General features: G+C 43.0%; 1 protein-coding gene across 4 annotated transcripts in view; it reads left to right on the plus strand.

Moving 5' to 3' along the window:
• The window catches only part of RAB3C (RAB3C, member RAS oncogene family), a 217,990-nt gene that overhangs the window by 16,692 nt on the left and 178,645 nt on the right, over positions 1–22,653 (plus strand). The window contains exons 1-2 of one of the 4 annotated variants that reach the window (XM_037902844.2): positions 3,112–3,354; positions 19,252–19,479. In XM_037902844.2, the coding sequence (XP_037758772.1) occupies positions 3,337–3,354; positions 19,252–19,479 (246 nt within the window). In that variant the 5' untranslated portion in view covers positions 3,112–3,336. Of the gene's footprint in view, positions 1–3,111; positions 3,355–3,980; positions 4,208–11,394; positions 12,256–19,251; positions 19,480–22,653 lie in introns of those variants that run through there. The other 3 variants (XM_037902843.2, XM_043547119.1, XM_043547118.1) reach the window with 3 other exon arrangements.

Consider the following 22,653-nt stretch of genomic DNA (forward strand, 5'->3'; position numbering starts at 1 on the left):
AGCTAACAGATTGTTGTGAGTCTGTAAACTCTGAAGTAAGTATTAACATATTAAGGAAGTCTCTGTTAGGCTAAATCCAGGAATCTATCAAAACTTTAACCCTTCAATTCTCCAGTATAGTGTCTATATGGTGAATTCAGAGTACCTATTTCATAAGAAATTCTAGAATCAAATCTCTGAGCATGCAGTCTGTTTCAAATATGTTTAAGACTTAAAAGTATAACCATGCCCAAATGAGCAGTGTTTTACAAAAAAAAAAAGAAAGAAAGAAAGTGCAATCAGTTTAAGATCCTTGTGACATCATCTTCACACAACACACAGTCAACCTGTGGAACTCTTTGCCAGAGGATGTTGTGAAGGCCAAGACTATAAAAGAGTTAAAAAAAAAAACTAGATAAGTTCATGGAGGATAAGTCCATCAATGGCTATTAGCCAGGATGGGCAGTGATGGTGTCCCTCGCCTCTGTTTGTCAGAAGCTGGGAATGAGCAACAGGGAAAGGATCACTTGATGATTACCTGTTCTGTTCATTCCCTCTGGGGCACCTGGCATTGGCCACTGTTGGTAGACAGGATACTGTGCTATATGGACCTTTGGTCTGACCCAGTATGGCTGCTCTTTTGTTCTTTCCCAAACAAACCTGTAAAAGAATCTTAAAGGAGCCACCAGTGTTAAAATCTCTGTTTTCTCCCGTTGCAGTTGAGCACAAATATAATATACCTTTTTTTGACAGAGAACTGGCTTGCTCTATCTTCTTTCTTGTTAGGCATTTACCTTGAATCAATACAGAATTTAAATCACAAACATTACAGACTTGGATCCCCCCCTCCACTTTTAAATTTAAGTATTGAATGGGGCCAATATTGCCCATATTACAGATTGCATTTATTCTCCTCATGCTTCAAGTGACTGAATGACAAATGTGAAGTGGTTCATGCAGAAAGAAATAATCAAATACATAAATACACCGCTCTATCATGCCCTTGATAAAAACACTTCACTCCTATTTACATCCCAACATAGTGAAGCTGCTTTGGTCAGTCAGGGAAGAATTTTAAAGGAGCTGTACAGGGTTGAAATGAAATCTCGCAGGCTCAGATATTTTTGTCACTATGTTCTGTATTTAAACCATTTGTCTTTAGGTATTGACCACATCTGTAGTGTATAATATACCATATTTGTAGATAGTGAGATCTGTGTGATAAATTGCTGTATTCATACACTTTCTCCAATCTCTATGCAACAACGTCTAGCTTTCCAAACTTTGTAGCACCTTCACACTGTTGCCTTTTCCAATGGTATATCTGTTTTGTTTCTCACCTTCAATATATACCAACTCTTAAAATTGTGACATTCGTATGTATAGTCAAGCTGATTAGATGACTTTCAAAAGTTTCTAAAATTAGGTATATTTTCCTCTCCAGCAGAGAACTGATTATTTAGACCCAAGATAATGAAGGGTTACGGGCTTTAGAGGCTGTGGGCTCTGAAAAACAATGCCCATAAAAATGTTTTAAATGACCTCTAAAATAAGAAAAATATTTTTTCTGTAACATATGAGGCATATGCAAAATACATGATGACTTGTGTAACATACAGGTTTTATTAGCCTTCATGTGGGATAACCTACGTAAATCATTTGTGACTGAGTTTCACCACTCATGAGTAATTCCAAACACATGCTGTAAAGACCTTTATAACCCACTGTCATAGTCTCTCTCATTCACTCTGTGTGTGTATGCATGTGCATGCCAATATTACAATGGGAAAGGAAAGTGGGTAAAAAGGTTAAAGGAATGGACTTTCAGTAAAAGGAGAGGATCAAAGAAAGACAAATGGAAAATCTGGGGAAGATTGCAATTTTATTATTTGTCTACACTAGTGCCATAAGACCCCATCTGGGGTCAGGTCCATTGTACAAACACATGGTAAGAGACAGGCCCTATCCCAAATAGCTTAAAACAGAAAAGAGAAAAAAGGAGGATTGGGGGACTGAGGCGAAAGGAGTTGCCCCAGCAGGTCAATGTCAGAAGCAGGAATAGAACCTTATTCACTGGACATGCTGTCTCTTAAGATGTATATCAGACCTTTAATGTTAAATTCCACTCAGGGTCCTACAGGATTCTAGAAATTTTCTTGCACTAGGTTAGAGTATTCATACGGTGATTCCAGGACATTTAAAGTATTTATATCAATTTCCCAGATTAAGGCCATGATTCACAAAGGGAGTAGTCCCACTGAAGTCATTGCTTTTTTGTGCATGCTTGAAGTTGTGTGCTTAAGTACCTTACTAACTTAGGGCCTGAGATCATGTGCAAACACAGCTTCCCAGGACTGCGAGACTAGTATTTACAAACAGAAAAATGTTTCTCAGAAGCCCCAAGAGTCATCTCATTGTTCAAGAGTTGGTTGAGAACAACCACTTACCTTCCACACGAGAATAACAGTAGAGAAATACTGCAGAGTTCAATATATAAAGCACTTGGGGAAAAAAGCGGAACAGGGAAGAAAACCTGTATTGAATTGTTGTTCAGCTATTTCTCTGCTGACTTACAAAATATAAATGCACTTGCATATAGAAAAACATATCAAATGCAAAAACTAATGCTAGTGCAAGTGCAATGGTAAAACTGAGAAGGCATGAACCTAAAAGTAAGAAATTACAAAAAGTAGTGGAGTTTTAAGTGCAACAATAATTGCCAGTCCAGGACCTTGGTATTCTGAACTTTATAGATAAAGTCAGTACCTTATTAATTAAAGAAATTGGTTACATTTAGTATCAAGCAACTAGGAAGAACAACAAGGAAATAGTGTTCTCCTTTTTCAAATTCAGCCCACCAACCCCAACACTTGAGGCATTGATACTAGGGTGGTAGAAGCACTGGAGAATACTATAGGGACCTGTATTGCAGAGGCAGAGGGTGAGACTAGGATGTAATTATTTCCCTGATCCTATGGCTGTATTTTGTTATGGTGATTAATGCCTGCATTTTATGTAAGTTGCGTTGTGTAACTAACCCTGTGGCCTTTCCCTTCCCGTGCTGGTTGGTGGCTCTGAGTTAATGAATGGAAGAGGTGCCTGGAGGTTGGACCTGGGGGGTTGGGCTAATGCGAATTTTGCTGCTGAGCTTCCTAGGAGACGCTTGCTGCTGCTGCCACTTCCTTCCATCGCTGCTGCCTGCCTGAGTGAAAAGTCCTCCATCTACACCCTGGCCACAGCCCCTCAGCCCCAGCCAGCACTTTCTCCACCGAGTCACGCCTGGCCCAGTCCCTCTGCCCGTTCTGCCCTGCACCCCTTGCGGGCTGCCCTTGGGAGCCACCTTCTCTGGCGTTGCCAATGGAACTGTACGGAAAGGTAAGGCAGAGGGGGGCAGCCCCTCCCCACCCGTTCCGCGTCTCTCTCCTTAGCCAATCTGGCCCTCTGTTGTCTTGCCAAGCAAAGTGTCCACCCAAATAACGGAGCTTTGTTTGAAAAGCGAGAAGCGGGGGCGAGGGGCGGTTAGACCTCAATCCCCTCAGCCAGCTGAAACGCGGTCACCTTGGGAAACAATGTATAAACGCTCCGGGCTGAACTGGTAACACGGTGGCTCGTAGGGAGCTGAGGCGTTCGGGTTGGTTTGGGCGGGGCTGGGGGGGGTGTAAAACCAAGGTGTCAAGTGTAGCGCTAGGTCCCCGGCACTGCTGGAGACCCCCCGGCTGCTCTGTGGGGCTGCTGCAGCGGGGCTACTCGTCCCACTCGGCCACTCCCAGCGCGCCAGCTGGGAGCGGAGTTTGCAGCGCTCCGCTCGGCTGGGTGCGGAGCCCCAGCGCCTCTCCGCCCAGCCGCTGGACTGGGCGACACCCGCTCTGGCTTCCCCAGCGCCTCAGCACGCGGGGCTGGAGGAGGAGGAGGAGGAGGAGGTAGGCGGGGCCCGCGCGGAGCTTTCTGGGAGTTGTAGTTCTTGCCCTTCCCAGGTTGCCTTTGCTCCCTGCCGCTGAAGGGAGCAGCGCGGACTACAGCTCCCATGGGCGGGCAGGGCGCGCCCGGCCAGCCGTGGGAGCGGCCGCAGGGACAGCTCCGGTGCTGATCCCGCCGCCGGTTTGTGAGCAGACGCCGGGGGAGCGCGCGGGGCGTGCTGTGGCCGCGCTCGCTGCTCGGCGGGACCCACCCGGCACGGGAGGCAGCTGAAGGGCGCGGGCCGAGGATGAGGCACGAAGCTCCCGTGCAGGTACCTCGCTGAAGGGGAGCGAGTGGAGAGCGAGCAGCCGCACGCTGCCGCCCCGGCGCTAAGGACACACACGGGGGGGCGGCGGGCGGTCTGGTGGGGGGGGGCGCTTAGGCCAGCCGCAGCCGAGCAATGGCGTTAGCGTTCGCTCACCTTGCGCTGCTGCGCAGAGCGGGGACCGAGCCCTGCTCTTGTGAACGCCGCTGGGGGCTTGGGCTCCGCGGCTGGGAGCGAGTGAGTGTCGCTTCTGAGTTCCTCTGCGGTGGAAGGCACCGCACACCCCACATCGCCCCTTCGGACGGCTCTGCCCGCCTGCCCGGTGCTTGGCAGTTGCCTGGGTCAGTGGCCCGCTCGCCTAAGGGCAACCCGCGCCCAGCCAGGCTTTGCACAGCTTGGGAGGAGGAGGGGGGGGGGGGGCTGACTGCAAGTAATTCCCGTGCCTAGAGGCGCTGAACTCAAAGAGACGCCTGCTCGCTGCCAGAGCCATTTCCCCACCCAGACGGCGCTCGCTGCTGGAGAGGCAGGGGGCAGCTGTACGCCTTCTAGCACCCTGGCAGGCGCTGATGTCCTTTTGTGCCACTCGCACGCGGGGGTAGGGCACGGGAAAGCCCTCGATATTCAGCCACCCCCCGTGCTTGTGTTACTTTTTAAGATTTATGATCAGATATGTGTGCTGCATTAGGAAGCGCATCAATCTCTTCAGTTATTAAGCTCCTTTGTGAATGAATCTAAACTCTTTTGCAAGTTAATTAATTATAAGTTGGGGGTTTTGTTTTTTTTTGGTGGGGTGTGTGAGGGAAGAAATATGCAATGAGTTCTTCGCTGCATGCAGGGCAAGTTAACTGGAAATGGCTATCTGTTTATCAAATAGGCAGTTACCCATCTGCACCAAAGGATGATGTCTTGTTGATAGAATTTGAGATAAGAATAGGATACCCCTTTCTTAATTGTTTTTTTGTAGGGAAAAATCTAACTCTTTGCACAGGAGAAAGAGATGGATATTCAGATATTATTAATTGACATTGTCATGCACTGTTGTTTTGATAGCCTCAGGGTAGTTGTTGTTTCAAATCCATATACATTAAATTACTTAATTTATTTTAGTTATTTGTATTATTTATTTATATTGCCATAGCACATAGGAGCTCAAGTCATGGACCAGAACTCCATAGTGTACATCTGAACATAGGATTTTTAATGGAAAATCAATCATGTTTACATTAGTAGCAATGAATCATATTGATGTTATATTATTTAACTAACCTCTTTACAGTTGTGCTGTAAGTTATGTTTTGAAGTGCAGCCATGGCAGTATATGTTCTCTTTCAGTATTTATGGTGTTGTTGCTATTATCTTGTGTAGCTACTGTAACAGTAGAAGAACTTCAACATGAAAGGGGTGAAATATGAATCCTTTTAATATAAATGTACAAGAAGACAGCTAAAATACTGGGTAACACTGCTCTGAATCCCACAATTGAAGCTGGATTTATTTGACTTTGAAAAGTGAATAATAAACCTATAAACCCTTGTTAGATCAATTGTTTATATGTCACATGCTGAAATCTTTCAGCCAAAGAGACACATTAGAAATAAGCCAATCTACTGTAAGCATTTCTATCAGTTTTTTGGGTAGAGAGCAGAGTTGGTTAAGATGCTGTTTAAAATACAGAGTTCTATTTGGGTAGTACATGAGTATTTTCACTGTGTTCTTTACTCTTAAGTATATTTACATATTAAAATAATATTTTGAATTAAATGATTTTGGAGATCCTTTTGCAGAAAAATAGGTTTGTATATTACAATGAAAATAGAAGATTTTGCTTGTCAGTGGAAGAAAGTGAATGTTAGGTTCCTAGTGGATTAGTTATGTATCACAGATGTTGGATTTATTGGGCAAAAGCTTGTTAAAAATATAGAAACAAAATGATTGTACAAAACTAAAGACAATTATAAAGAAATAAAAATCTAGGATCTATAAACATATATTTGTCATATTATGTTAAAATCATGTCTTGATTTTTATATGAGCAGGCAAATATGAGATTGTTACAGAAATTATAATTGTCCATTGTTATCAAAAACAGTGGAAAACAGTGCCTTAGTATAAAAATGACAAAAAGGAGCTATAAACAAGGGTAATTTTTTTTTCTTAAAGGTTGGTGAAAGGACAAATAATGTATATTTCAGCATATCTCATCCAAAACTATAATTGAACAGCATCTGGGTTTCTCCAAGATATGAAAATGCAATCAGGCAGATTAATTCAGATTAGTTGTCATTTCCATTTAGAGGCTTCAATTCAAATGCTTTCTTCCACCACCACCATGTCTAAAAACTATTTTTATTAAATCTTCAAGCAAAATACAGTTCTGCTGTGGGGTCTTCTTCTAAAGATACATTTCTTTTTCTAACTCTAATTTAGTACAGTTCACAGTCCTTGTCCAAATGAGATTTTGGATTGACTGAACTAATTGCCCGCTTTACTTATTTTTATCTGTAAAGGAAGACTTTGTTACCAGGTTTTGTCTTAAACACATGATATCTCTCTTTATTTAAGCTCCACAGCTTTATAAAACAGTCTGTTATAGAGTAAATGTAATTCTCTATTGCTAAAATATCTCAGTTTCAAAGAAACAGGAAGAAAGATGAATTGTGTCTATTGATCAAGAGGAAAACCAAGTCACCAGGCAGCATAAGAACTAGTTTTTCCTTTACAAATCAACTAATAATTAAAAACATAATCTGAAAATATAATAAAAGATGAGATAATGGGCCATCTCAGTGGTACTGATCTTTTTTGCATGCACAAGATCCTTGTTTAAATCCCAAACACAGTCTATTTGTCTTTGGGCCAACGAGGTCTAAGATGCCTGGAGAGGAAGGATTCTCAATGCTTGTGTATAAAACTATATGCAATATACCTATGGGCACATACATCGCTGCCCTCTGCCAGATGGAATCAGATGTACTCAGGAGTTTGTGATGATCTTTTTATTACCATTTTAGTCACAAGTTTAAAAAGAAAATAGATGTCTTAATATTACTAACAGCTAGGTGGAGGATTGTGGTTTTGGAAGCAATAGTGCTGAATTCTGTTCACTGTGCCACATAAAAGCAGTGTGGCTGGCATGTGAGGTGGCTGTATGCATGCAGACATGGATTGTAGGAGGTGAATAAGCATACATTGTTCAATCCTGATTTATATAGCTGATTAAGGAGTGGGAATAAAGGCTTGAAAAACAGTTTTGCCTGGTTAGAATCATATTGGCTGAGATTTGGGAATGTGATGCAAGGGGTAGACTGTTATATTAGTGATGAATAAACAGATTTGGAAGAAATAGAAGTGCTAACCTCTTTTCAAATATTATAGAACTGGAAGGGACCTTGAGAGGTCATTTAGTCCGGTCCCCTGCACTCAAGGCAGGACTAAGTATTATGTAGACCATCCCTGACAGGTCTTTGTCCCTGCTCTTAAAAATCCCCAATGGTGGAGATTCCACCATCTCCCTAGGCAATTTATTCCAGTGTTTAACCACTCTGACAGGAAGTTTTTCCTGATGTCCAACCTAAAATGCCCTTGCTGCAATTTAAGCTCATTGCTTCTTGTCCTATCCTCAGACGTTAACAACAATTTTTCTCCCTCCTCCTTGTAACAACCTTTTATGTACTTGAAAACTGTTATCATGTCCCCTCTCTGTCTTCTCTTCTCCAGACTAAACAAACCCAGTTTTTTCAATCTTCCCTCACAGGTCATGTTTTCTAGACCTTTAATCATTTGTTGCTCTTTGTACTTTCTCCAGTTTGTCCACATCTTTCCTGAAATGTGGCACCCAGAACTGGACACAATATTCCAGTTGAGGCCTAATCAGTGTGGAGTAGAGCAGAAGAATTACTTCTCATGTCTTACTTACTATACTCCTGCTAATACATCCCAGAATGATGTTTGCTTTTTTTGTAACAGAGTTACGCTGTTGACTCATATTTAACTTGTGATCCACTATGACTCCCAGATCACTTTCCACAGTACTCCTTCCTAGGCAGTCATTTCCCCATTTTGTATGTGTGCAACTGATTGTACCTTCCTAAGTGGCGTACTTTGCATCTGTCCTTATTGAATTTCATCCTATTTACTTCTGACCATTTCTCCAGATCATTCTGAAATTTAATCCTATCTTTCAAAGCACTTGCAACCCCTCCCAGCTTCATGCCATCCGCAAACTTTATACGTGTACTGTCTGTGCCATTATCTAAATCATTCACAAAGACATTGAACAGAACCGGACCCAGAACTGATCCGTGCGGGACCCCACTCATTATGCCCTTCCAGCATGACTGAATCACTGATAACCACTCTCTGGGAACGATTTTGCAACCATTTATGCACCCACCTTATAGTAGCTCCATCTAGGTTGTATTTCCCTGGATTTTTTTATGAGAAGGTCATGTGAGACAGTATCAAAAGCCCTACTAAAGTATTTTCATCGTATCTCCCAACAGTTCTCTCTAGCTTTCCTGATATTCTGCAAATTCAACTGGAAGGTGTCAATAGTTCAGGCATTCCCCCCCCCCCCCCCCAGACTGGCTGCTGCATTCAGGGTTTGTATGGTCCTGTACCCTGCTGGAATTAGAGGCATGCAATGCATTCTGGGGCACACCTGACCTCAGGAGGCCTCAGAGCAAGTGAGATCAGAAGATGGCAATTGGCTTAACAGGGAATGCCAGATCTGCCGAGTCCTTACCAGGGACATGGCAGGTCATGAGATCAGAACAATGGACCTATTGAAGCTGGTTGAGCTGCAGAGAGAAGGGGGTTAAGAGGGAGGCAGTAAAAGCAGTGTGTGAATTTATCTCTACCAAGGAAGGAAATAAGCATATTTTCCTCAGAGCTTTTCACATCCTGCTGCCACCAGTGATGATTGTACTCATATAAAAGCAAACAGAACAAGGCTATGCTGGCTTCTACTGCATTAGAAATACATCAAAATAAAATGGAGAAGGACAACAGCAGAAGGGGAAAGGAAATGCTATTTCCACGCTCTTTTGAGGCTGCTACAAAACTGATGAATAAAGCCAAACAAAAAGTACAGCAGTTAACATGGCCACATGTCTTAGCATTCAGCAAAACTATCTGATCCTTCCAAATTTATTTAACTTTCTGTTAACACAGGAAATGTTGTTCCTGGAGAGATACATGTAAAATTTTCCACACATTTTAAATGACATTGTGGGATCTTGACTGCCTGACTGGCTACGGGTATGTTCACATATTGTACACAGAATGTTTAGTTGCAAGGGTGGGTTTCTTGCTGAGGATGCAGGCATGCATTTCTGTGCTATGGACTAGACTGCTCCTCAGAATGTGTCTGTCTTAAACAACATTAGTGGAGCCTCTTACAAAGATTGTGAGGCTGCCCCCCATGATTTGTTGGCAGGAGGTGCAAACAGAGGCAGGTACTTGCAAACTTGGCTGCTTTGCTGGAGAAAAAATATATTAAGGTCACCCGTCTAATAGTACTTCGCAGTTCTAATAGTACCTTCCATCTATAGCAGTCACTGTGCTGTACCTACATTAATGAATGAAACCCCAAAACACCTCAGAGGCAGGTAAGCATCCTCTGATATTGCTAAGTATTGTTATCTCCATTTGACCCCTGGGGAAGCAAAGCCACAAAGAGGTTAAGGTCAAATAGGCAGTCTGTGTTAGAGTGAGGAATAGAACCCAGAACTCCTGATTTCCAGGTCTATGCTTTAAACACAAGACCATCCTTCTCATCATGATTATGTCAGCCCGCCATAGAGGGCATGAAGGGATCTTGTGTATGAGTCTCCTGGTCACATTTTAGCCATTTTAGAAAAGAGATTGAGCTTGCACATAAAGGCCAGATTGAGCAGTGATTTACATTCCATATATTCCCATTAGACTGGGACCGCCCAGACTGTAAGTCATGTCTGAACTTGGCCTATTATTTCTCATTGCTGAAACTGTTTTTACCATTGTTCTAACTATGAATATGCCTGACTATTAATAGAAAAAGTAAAGGAACCACTGCATGCTTTCAGGTGTGAGGAATTATCATGTCAATGGGGTGAGTGGGAGGCTGTTACTTTGTAGTAAATAGTAGTAGTAATTCTTGAATCATAGGGTGTCATTATATATATATATATATATATAGAAAGGAAATGCTGTTCTTTGAAACATTCTATAAATCATTATAACTGAAGAAACCAACTAGTGTCTGTCCTTGCAAGGGGGAGAAACGGGATTCTTCCTACTCACAATAGTAGGCTTTGCTTTTCTCTTAAGAAAATATTTTTTATAATTATATAAAAGAAAATTTTTGTAAAATATATAAAGGAATGAGCCCGGACATGTCCTGGCCAATCAGCAATGTTGCCCTTTTCATCCTGTTTTGCATGGGGGCTTCATTCTGTATGGCACAAGTGCAGAGTGTTCTGTGCATATAAAGGCTAGATGAAGTGATAAGCATCACAAAGAGTTCAGGCAAACTCAGTCCTGCCTTAATGAGAACATTGTTGCACAGCCATCAATTTTGTCTAGGAGTAGGGTCCTGTAAGGCCAAACAAAGGAACATGACTAAGTACCTCGTTAGCATAGTGAGTGTTGCATGTAAACCCATATCTCTTCAAGCACCCTCATTCAGGGATTGGTTCTTGACCCTATATTATTTAACATTTTTATCAGAGACCTGGAAGAGAACATAAAATCATCACTGATAAAGTTTGCAAATGACAAAAATTTGGGAAGTGGTAAATAATGAAGAGGACAGGTCATTTGTACAGCATGATCTAGATTGCTTGGTGTGCTGGGCACAAGCAAACAATATGCATTTTAATAAAGCCAAAATGTAAATGTGTGTATCTAGGAACAATGTAAGCTATACTTTCAGAATAGGGGACTCTATTCTGGGAGGCAGTGACTGAAAAATATTTGGGGGTCATGGAGGATAATCAGCTGAACATGAGCTCCCAGTGTGATATGGCCCAAAGCGCTAATGCAATCTTTGGATGCATAAACAGGGGAATCATTTGGCACTGGTGCGATCGCCTGCTGGAATCTGTGTCCAGTTCTGTTGTCCACAATTCAAGAAGGATGTTGATAAATTGGAGAGGGTTCAGAGAAGAGTCACAAGAATGATTAAAGAATTAGAAAACATGCCTTATAGTAATGGAGTCAAGGAGCTCAATCTGTTAGCTTAAGAAAGAGAAGGCTAAGGAGTGACTTGATTGCAGTCTATAAGTACCAAATGGGAACAAATAGTTGATAATGGGCTTTTAGTTTGACAGAGAAAGGTACAGAGTAATAAAATCCAAGGTTTAGATGTTGAACTAGACAAATTTAGACTGGAAATAAGGTATAATTTTTTTTCCCTATGGGGGTAATTAAACAATAAACAATTTACCAAAGCTTGTGGTGGATTCTCCGTCACTGCGCATTTTAAAATCAAGGTTGGATTTTTTTTTTTTTTTTTTTTTTTTTAGAGAGGCTGTAGTTCAAAAGGAATCATTTTGTGGAAGTTCTATGGCCTGTGTTATACACTTATATAGGAGGTCAGACTAAATGATCACAATGGTCCCTTCCAGCCTTGGAATCTATGACTCTGTTCTCAGCCCATGCCATCACACTTTTATTTTGTATTTGTGGGAATAAGAAGACAGATGCCCATATGATTGGAGACTTACTTCCATGCAGTGCATAGGATTATGCCTACTGTTTATGCTTGCTTATGCCCTGTATACTGAGGTTGTGGCTTCCCTTCAAGCCAGAGGGGGAGGAACCACCCTCTCTGCCCAAGTGGGCCTAGCCAGACCTGTGTTGCCCCTCCCACCAGAAGTGGTTAACAGGAAATATAAAGGGCAGGGCCTCCAGCTCAGTTGGGGCTGAGACACCAGGGAGGCAGATGGATTCTGCTAGCTCCCAACTGCTGACAAGCCCAGCGACACCCTACCTGATGGGGAACATGGTGTCTTTCGCGGACCAGGACTGCCGCTGGCCACCTACCTGAGATGGAAGATGCCCCATGGTTCCAGGTACACCCGGAGGGGAGGGGAGGAGGTGGCTCAGGGACAGCCGACTTCAGTCTAGCTGTAGCACTCCCTGAAGCATGGTCGGCGTGTTGCAGCTGGATCGCCGTTGACGGGCCACTCTGCCACTGTTATGGCCCTGGGTTGGGGCCCGGTGGAGTAGGGTGGGCCCTGGCCCCGCCCCACCCCAGGGATGGCAACTGCCCCTCGCCAGGCGAAGAGGCCTGCGTTCGTCAGCCGGAGCTAGGACACCTGACCCCTGGGGCTTTTGCTCTATGCTTGCACCAAGGGCCTGGGGCTAATTGACTGCTGGATTTGTTCTGCCTCTGCGTTCAGAGCTAATTGACTATTGTGTTTGCTCTGTCCCTGCATCAAAGGCTCAGAGCCAGTTGACTCCTGGGTGTTTGCTCTGTCCCCGCATCAAGGACTTGGAGCCTAAATGACTTGTGGGTGTTTGCTCTGCCTCTGCATTCAGAGCTAACTGACTCCTGGGTTTGTTCTGCCCTTGTTCTACAGGCTTCAGAGCTGATTGGCTCTAGAGTTTGCTGTGCCCCGCTTAAAGAGTTGAGGGCCCATAGACTACTGGGTTTACTCAGCCCCTGTTTAAAGGGCCTAGGGACTATAGACTGTTGGCTGCTCTCTGGCCCTTAACCTGGGGCAGCCTATGGACTCCTGGGAGTCCCTATTCCTGCCTAAGGGCCGGAGCCAGTTGATTATCAGGGGGTTTAGCCCTGTTGGACCAAAAAAGCACCTAGTGCTCAAGCACTGTTATGCCATTAGTATTTCAATATTTTTAAAAATTGAGAAGCTTAGCTGGAAGGTGCCATCTAAGTGCAAAAGAGAAAGTAGCAGATTTTCACTCTATTTTACAGAAAGGGAAGCATATGAAGGCACCTTTTTTATTCATGTGCTTCTTACTCTGGTGGATCTAAAAGTATCTGCTGAATATTAAGCTGTTCAGTGAACAGTTAATGGAACCTGTGACAGGGTAGAACTCACCACCACGGCACCTCCTCCTGGCCATCCTGGGAATTAGCTCTCATTTCACTGGAGTGCCTTCATCTAGTGGTGTCTTGCCCATTGTCACTCACATCCACCTCTAGGACCCATCTCTCTTCCTGGACCATGGCATCCTCTTCTGGACACAGGCCTCCAGTGGTGTCCCAGTCGGTCCTTCCCCCCTTCTGAGGGACTGACATCTTTAGTCCAATTGCTTGCCTCACTGGCAAACTACAGTCCTGATTCTAGCCGCTTGTTTTAGTAGCAAACTGCAGTCCATTCACCAGCCACTCCCCTGAGTGGCAAGTGGGGGCAAGGGGCAGGGGGAACCTGGGCCCACCCCCTACTCCAGGTCCTGACCCAGGGACCCTATAGCTAGCAGCCACATACTGCGCCTCCTCCAACTCTGCCATCTCCTTCCCTGGGCCACTTCCCCACAATCCTAGCACCTTCTCCGCCCTTGTACCAGGGCCTCAGTCTGGCAGCCTGGAGCTTTCTCCTACGCTGCCGACCTGACCCTCCCCAGCACAGCTCTGTCCATGGAACTCTGGCCTTCTAAGCAGTCAGTCCTCCTCCCTCACCCTTTCGGGAATGACTGCTCCCTCCTCTGCTCAGCATCCCCTTCTTATATGGGCCAGCCTGGCCCTGATTGGCTGTTACAATAAAGCTTCTCCTGATTGGCTGGCACTATAAGCCTTTTCTTCATTGGCTGCCTCCTGCGCAGCCTTCCCAGGGTGGCTTTAACCCCTTACATACCAGTGAGGGACAACCGCCCCATCACAGAACCCTATAGGAAATAACTTATTTTGTACATAGTTGTTGTGAATAACCAAGTGTCGACTTGTGATCATGAGAAGCTCTTTATGTGTTGCTAAAAGTAAAATTTATCTGATGTCTGACATCCTTTGAATGGTCTAAGCCCATACTCTTGGAAGAGATGTACCTAAAGGTACCACGTCCCTGCGGCCCACTGCTTCCCGCAGCTCCCATTGGCTGAGAACGGTGAACCGCGGCCACTGGGAGCTGTGGGGGGCCATGCCTGCAGATGGTTAACATCAGCAAAATGTCTCACGGCCTGCAATCAGATTACCCTGATGGGCCGCATGTGGCCTGCGGGCTGCAGGTTGCCCACCAATGTACTAGGCTGTTTGGCATGTTGAGGTTTTGAAAACAGACAAATTTGCTACAGCCACTATCTTCTTTGTCTTTTTTTCTTCCTATTGGTGTATTTGGCACTGAATAAACATCCCTGGAAATGGAAGTTCTTTGATTATCCACAGAACAGTGCCCCATGAGCAACACAGGCAGTAGCTATGCCTTCAAACGCCCCTGCTAATGTGTCTGAACCTTAACAGCAAGGGAACCACTTCTAGGAGAGAGAAAATGTATTTCATGGGGTGTAGTCGTACTTCGAGAAATGGGATATTTTGTACTTCAGAGATTTTTGGGAGCATAAATTCCCAGCAGTATGCAATTAATTAAGGGGAGCACTGTGTATCATTCTCTGTAATCCTCCCATGCTTCCCACAAATTTGCCAAGCTCAGAAGTAGGAAATTAGTCATTTACATCTTTTGCCTTCCACACTCATAGCTAGAATAACTATGCATACTCTTAATCTCCAGAAATAAAAAGAGGGGTGTAATTCTAGTATGGATATGTCCAGTTTGCCCAGTGCTCTGTCTGATATATAGTACTTGTACTCCAAGCCATGGGTGGTAGGTATAATAGGCCATTGGAGGCTCTGCCTCTCCCCGTGCTGCCATGGCCGCCGGACCCCCAGTTGCGAGGTTTGGCGGTGAAGTTTTCACTTTATTATGCCCCATGCAAGTTCTGGGGCAGCTGAGGAGGCAAATACTACCTCCTCAGCCACCCCCGAACCTGCATGGGGCATATCAAAAAGTGTCTTCTACAGATGCTTTTCCCTTGGGTGGAAGGGCAGGTTGGGTCCGGGGAGGGGAGGCATAGCTGCAGCCAGCCCCAGGCGCCTCCAGGCGGAGGGCTCCTCCGCTCGGGGCTTTGGCCGCCCTGGCCGGGGAGGAGGGCTCTCTGGCCATGTGTGTGTATCGGGGGCACAGGGGGTTTCGTGGCTGAGGCCATGGATGTAAGGGGCGAAGCTGAGGGCTAGCCTTCCCAGAGTGGGGCTCTACCTGCCGCCCATGCTCCAGGCTTCTGATTCTCTAGTAGAATGTCGCTCCTCCAGAACTTGTATTACTCAACCACTGTAAGAACCCACGGGCTGAGAACTGGGGTCTGGAGGGTTTGATGGCAGCTCTGCTTCCTTCCAGGGGCCCAGGTATGATTGCCACCAAAAGGAATTGATGGACTAAGCTGTCCAGGAAATCCCATGCAAAGGGGCATGAGCAACAGCCCTCCATGATTCCCTGATTGGCTGGCACACTGTATATAAATCAGGAATCCATTCCTGGGAGTTGTCTCAGTAATGCAGACCTCCGGTGTGCTTCTGCCTTACACCCTGCTTGCTGTTCCTTGCTGCCGCTTGCCTTGATCCCTGACTCTGAACCTAGGCTTGGCTCCTGATCCTGGTTTACTGTCTCTGGCTTAAAACCATTGCTGACCCTAGTGAAAGACCCTGTCCCAGCTTGACCCCAGTTCTCGCCTCTTGCTCTCAATTTGTTAATGGACTCTGACTCTGCAGTTTCGCCTGGCCTCGGATTGATCCCTGACCTTTGGCCCCGATACTGAGCAACTCAACACATCTGTATACCTTTAAGTGGGGGTGGGGACGACAACTCTCAGGTGATAAAGTCAAGAAAGAAAATGCCTCTTCTGTGGATCTAGAATTAGTGACCATTGGGTTCAGATTTATTCCAATTGGTATTCCAGCAATAGATGGAGCCAGATGTGATGCTTTTTTTGGATTTTGTGTGGAACAGAGTACCCAAGGTGAATTGACATCATACAGGCCATATCTTATGCTTTGTCAGATGGTTTTTTCAATGGTGACGGCTTGATGTTCTTGTAAACTACGTACAGCTAAAAGCTGTAAATGAGCATAAAGCTATAATTAAATAGATAAACAACATCTGATTTTCCTTTTTTGCATATGTTTACTAAGAAATCTAGTCGTTTAAGGTAAGGTGGAGGCATGAAAGTGTAAAGGTTTGTTTGTGTTTATTAAAAAAATCAGAAAGATTATTGATGTGTGCTGTTAGTCATAATTACTGCTTTTCATCTTAACGCCATTAAACATTACCTAATTAAGTCTCATCATGACACACCTGCAAACTAAGTTTTATAAGTATTAAAGCCAGTATTTTCAAACTTACATGCCTAAAGTTAGGTGCTGACATTTACATTTAGTCAAGAACCTTGGTTAATGGGAGCAGCGGGTGCTCAGCTGCTCTGAAAATCAGGCAGTTAGGTACCTGTGAGCCAGTGGCATTCCCACTGTGCGACAGATCTACACATGCTATATAAGGTCCCTTTGCTGGAGTTTTTTTTAGTGATAACTTAAGCTGAAATTCATGTTCTGTTTTCTCCCAAAGCCTGGTTAGTAGGAGATCCTTCAGGAAACCGTAGCCCCGGTGCCCCGGTTGCCTCTTTAATACCCTGGTGAAGTTGACAAAGCATACTTTTCAAAGTGAGTCAGCAGAATTTTCTCAGCAGCTTTGTGCAGGTATCTGACTCCTGCTAACAGGGTGGGTCAACAGAGAGCCCTGCATCTTTAGGCAAGGTTATGGATCCAGCCATCCTACAGAAGTGTCTACATGTGGGTTCAGGTGCCTAACTCTAGGCACACAAGTTTGTGAATTTTGACTTAAGTGTCTTTAAATTTGCCATAAGCAGTCAACATCAGGGTTTGCTGACTTTCCTTCCTGTCTGAAATCACAATGTATGTATACTGTAATTTGTATTGCCAAATCCAAGCATTCAAAAATCGTATCAGGCCCCCAGAATAATGTGATTGGCTTAAAACTCATCAGATTCTAAATAATCAGGGCTTAAACTCTCATAGAGTATTTCCTGGAGGGGCCCTCTTCCCCACTCCCCACTTCCAATATGCTATGAAAACTCCAGGGAATTTGAAAATATTTACCAGAGCTCCCCTCCAGACAGCTGCGGTTGAATTTAAGCCCTGTAAATAATGATAAATGTATAACAGTGTTTTTCTTTGCTTTTTGGTGTTAGAGCCTCCAGGCTACACTCTGATCATGTTTTTCCAGAAGTGTACCTCTTTATATATGAAAGCTGGATTCTCATGTAATCACCTAACTCCAGGACTTGGGTCCTTAAGAGAAAGACTCAAGACTTTTGATAAAATCATTAGAGTTTTCTATATCCTCTCTTTAGGCCATCCAATAAAGGGGGTGACAATTACAAGTTTTTAAGTAATTCTGATTCTGTCCAGTAGAGGGCACTGGTGCAAATACACATTCAGGCTGATACATTAAAAGCCAAGGAGGATTTTTCCTTTTTTCCAGTCAGTCATTTCAGTGGGAAGTTAAGAACAGGAGTAAAGATAATTCTGATGTCTTACATGACCCACGTGCAAACCTGTGAATATGTACATCACTTGTGTTCTAGAATGTGGACAGAGATGTCAGTGGGAGACTGATGCGAAGCATCAGAGTAGTCTGTTCTGTAGCATTAGCAATCCTGTCTCATTCAAACCACTATACTGAAAACAACTTTTCAAACAAGTATGTTTGGAAGTCAAGAAGCCTGACAGTGTCCCTTTCAAGGTCAGGACAGTAATGTCTGAAATATCTTTTGATTCCTCTGTTGAAAGAATTACTATTTGCTGAATTTATTTTACAGAACATTTCCAGAACACTACAGTGGCACAATTGGAAACTGTAGAGTACTGAACTATTACTGTAAAATGCTTAATATTTTTGTAAAGGTGCTGCAAATAAACAATTTAGTTTAGACTTTCTGCTGATAATACAATGGACTATGTGGTTGCTTCTGAATGTGTAAGTAATTCATTCACATTCTTAACTAAAGATTTAAGATTTTGAGTCAGTCTGAATGGTCATGTAAGCCAAAATTTTTCAAACCTGGATGCCTAATTGTAGGTTCCTAAATCTATAATTAGGCTCATCAATAAAAGTGGACTGATTTTCAGAGGTGCTGATGGTCTGTAACTCCCATTTATTCAGTTGTCTAAATGTGGATTTATGAGCCTAATTTTAGGGACCCCTCTTTGAAAACATAGGCCCTTGTCACCTGTAATATTGTACTGTATGAACACTGTACTTCATTAATATTGTGTCCAAAATTCTATTACTGCATATAGAAGAAGAGACTGAAAGGGAACAAAAGGAAGAGACACTTTGTCAAAAGTATTTACCAAGTGGGTGAGAGACACTGTGATAATGAAAAGGGTAGTGGCAAAATGCTTTGGGTAGGAATCTAGCTATTACGAAAGACTGTGACCTTTCTGCATCAAATGGGTCCTGCAGTTTCTTCGGATCTAAAATAGATTAAGATTATGGCACAAAATGACACAAGCAAGGATTGCAAAATTAAGGAGTGAATATACCCCTGTGTTCTACGTTGCATAGTTACACACCAAAAAAAACCACTTAAATTGCTTCCTTATTTTCCCCTCTTATATACAGAAACATATAGTACTTTTCTCCAGGATTAATTTCTGTATTTTTATGGTAATATGTTGTCACATTCTTAACATTCTGTGAAAAGAGTTGTTGGTTTTTTTTGTACTATATTCAGAAATTGACCTGGTCCTTTTGTTGGGGTTTCTTTTCTTTTTGTTTTGTTTTGTTTTCTTGATACTGATCAACAGTTATATTTAGCCCTGATGTACCATCTTCCTGATACTGTAAGTTTTTTGCCATTATCTTTTGCAGTGGGAATTATTGCCATGGATACCAGCATCATAAGAAGGACTTAGGGTCTCTGTGAACTTGTCCTTGAATTCATTGATATCTATTGCCGAGGAGTCCAATAAAATATAAAGGTCTCTGATTTATAAAGTACAAAAGACCATAAAAAATCCTTTTTATTTTGATTTACAGATGGCATCTGCTCAAGATTCCAGATATGGCCAGAAAGACACGTCTGACCAGAACTTTGATTACATGTTCAAATTGCTCATCATTGGCAACAGCAGTGTCGGGAAAACCTCCTTTTTGTTCCGTTATGCTGACGATTCATTTACATCTGCATTTGTAAGCACGGTCGGGATCGATTTCAAAGTCAAAACGGTTTTCAAAAATGAAAAAAGGATTAAGCTACAGATTTGGGTAAGCTGAAAAACATATGTCCTCTGAATGTTGTGTGTGGTCGTGACACAGTATACAGCTATTGTTCTACCTCAGGGTATGCTTCTTTCCATGTTCTCTGATGTAGATTATTTCTAGTACTCTGTATAGTAATATTAATATGTCTGGCATAGTACTGAAAAGCACTAAGGGCCAGATTTATTAAGGGCTAACTCCCACTGTAATCTAAACCTAAATACCTTTACAAATCTGGTCCTAGAGCTCTTTTCTGCATTATCCAATTGACTAATATATTAAAACGTGTGGTTATTTTTTTGCTCAAATGCAGCAGAATTCCCATTCTGTAGTAGATCCCCTGAGAAATACAGCAGGAGACATTCATGGCATATTCACGTGTGTACAAATGAACTATCTTAGATGTACAATAAATCCTGAAATACCAGTAAAGGTCTGCCCTTCCCACAAAAAGAAGGAAATTCTGAATCCAGGAGCTACAGCAGAGGGTCTATGGAAAGAATTTTCTTTCCACTTACATGGCTGGAAAGGAGCAAACGTGGAAAAACAGAAGAGACCATTTCACAGTTCTGCTGCCTGGGAGCTTGCAGAAACCCCTCTGTGTAGATGGGATTGTACAGTTCAGGAATGGGAGGAAGCATGTCAGAAACAGGGAAGTCTGATGCCAGGGGGCAGGTGTTCTCTGTGGCAAGCTTCTCTCAGACCCCCCAAGGATATTCCAGTGGCTATTTAAGCAGAAGTTGCTGATGCTGATAGTTACATTAAGTCCTGCTCCAACCCCTTTGCAGAGATTGGCATTGCCCAAGCGGAGGAGACAATGTTAGCAGAGCTCCTAAGGATCCATATTGCCAAGGCTGGGGAAAAATGGCTGGACATTCCCTTAGCATTAATGCTTCCTTTCCATGTAGTTCACAGTGATCTGAGGAGTTTAACACCTTGCCCCAGGTCTCCTCCATGAACCCTCCCTAGTAAGTACGCTCTACTGAGAGGAGCATTGAGGCCTTGTCTATACAAGAAAAATGCCTCATGTTAGAACACATTAACTAACATGATATTAAACTTGATTTCACCTTTAGGATGGACAAGGACAAGTCATGTTTAAAATCATGTTAGCTGATCATCGCTAACCCTGCAGTGCCCCAGGGTTAACTATGACCTGACCAGCTAACACATTTTTGACATCATTGTATTAATAGGTTTTCTAACATGATGAAAATCCCTGGGTAGAAATGGTGAATAAAGCCACCCATTGTTCTGTGGTCCCCCTGAGACAGGGCCACATCATCTTTGTCTCTTAATTTCCTTGCTTTTATCAATTTAGGTCATATCCTTAACATGATTATAACATACAATGCTGACATTAGTTAATTGCTTGCAGTGCATGCTCTTTCACAGTAATGACATGGCAAGCTCACAGCAGCACCTTTGGAAACTATGGTGATTACACGGTAATTCATGTTGACACCACCTCATTATCTCCTGATAATAGAGCAGTAAAATTGCATTTCCATTATAGTCTTTATACAGTTCTCCTTGATTTTTTTTTTTAAATCACAGAGTGGCCTCTACAATAGAAATAATTGGTCATGTCTCTCCGAGCAAAAGCAGCAACATTCGTTTACAACATTATAGTAATGTGTATAGTTTGACACCAACATATTTCTCATCATACTTCTTCAGTGTAGACTATGAATATGTACTTGGTTTAAAGGAGTCTATTAATCTAAATGAGCTACAAAGTGACATACAGAAGCTGGCTTTTGGAGATGCACTCTAGCCACCTAGAATAAGCCTCCTGTTCTATCAAAACAGGCACCTCCATTGTTGTGGTGGTTTGCATTACAGTATCCTCTAAAGGACACTATACTGCGATAAGGGCCACCATTGTGCTCAGCACTCTGTGAATACACCATATGAGACAGCCCGTGCTCCAAAAGCTTGTAATCTAAATGGACAAGCCACCCAAAGGGTGGGAGAGGAAACCGAGGGGAAATGACATGCCCAAGATCACACAGTGGCAGAGCCATAGAACTTAGATCTTCTGATGCCTACTCTAGGGCTCTCTTCACTAGACCATGCTGCCTCTCATCATTTGGTTGTATGAAACTTTTAATGCCATATCTTAGAAAACCTTGTCACTGCACATTGAACTAATATAGTGTCTGCTATTTTAGATTTAGTGTTTTGCAGTATATCATTTGTGTTGCCCTGGGGTATGCTAGAGTAAAACTGTATGGCTGTTGAACCCCTGAAACCCTCATAAATAATATATATACACACCAAGAATAGTATGGCTGTCAATACAGTTTATGAGAGGAGGTAAAAATAATCCATTTATTTAAAATGTTGCTCCCTGGAATAGTTTTGGAATATTCCAGGGAGCAACATTTTAAATAAATGGATTATTTTTACCTCCTCTCATAAACTGTATTGACAGCCATACTATTCTTGGTATGCAGTATCGAGATATGTAGCATCATACTGTATTGTACTTTGTTACTTTTATTTGACTACAGAATGTCTTTTTGAAATGAATGGTATTCCTGCACCATTCAGTTCAGTTTCAAATGGCATGTTAGTAACTTTGCGTTGACTACATGAAGCATGGAGCTGGGTGAATCAGACCAAACCTGATCAGATGTTCTTTCTAGTAGATACATGTAGTGGCCTACTAATGCTTCCTTGGACATCAGTGGCAAAACACTGACTTTAACTATATGAAATCAAAGTGTGCTGTCAAATCTCACTTATTTTGACCAAATAAACCAAATTGGAAACTAAAAGCAATTTTTAAGTATTGGTTCTGAACAATGAGATGGAGACTAAAATGCTTTGCAGTGAGTAGCATATGGAGTTGCACTATGCTGTTCTTGCGGGGAACTAAAATGTTATACAAGTCACTAGAGCCACCAAAGTCCCTTCTTGGAGATGTCATTTGTCCCATATGTTCTCATTTATTGTGCTTTAACCATTCATTTTGACATGTTTAGGCCTTAGTTCCTTAAGCTGCTTACACATGTGCCTAACTTTAAGCATGTTAGAAGTCCCATTGCAGTCAATGGAACTAGAACATTGGCTTGATGTAAGTGGGACTATTCACATGCTTAACGTTAGGCACATGCGTGAATACTTTGCTGAGCAGTGGCCTTAACAGAGACTAATTGTCTTCCCTATATTCCA

The sequence above is a fragment of the Chelonia mydas genome, chromosome 5 (genome assembly GCF_015237465.2).
Source record: "Chelonia mydas isolate rCheMyd1 chromosome 5, rCheMyd1.pri.v2, whole genome shotgun sequence".
NCBI classification, from domain to species: Eukaryota; Metazoa; Chordata; order Testudines; family Cheloniidae; genus Chelonia; species Chelonia mydas.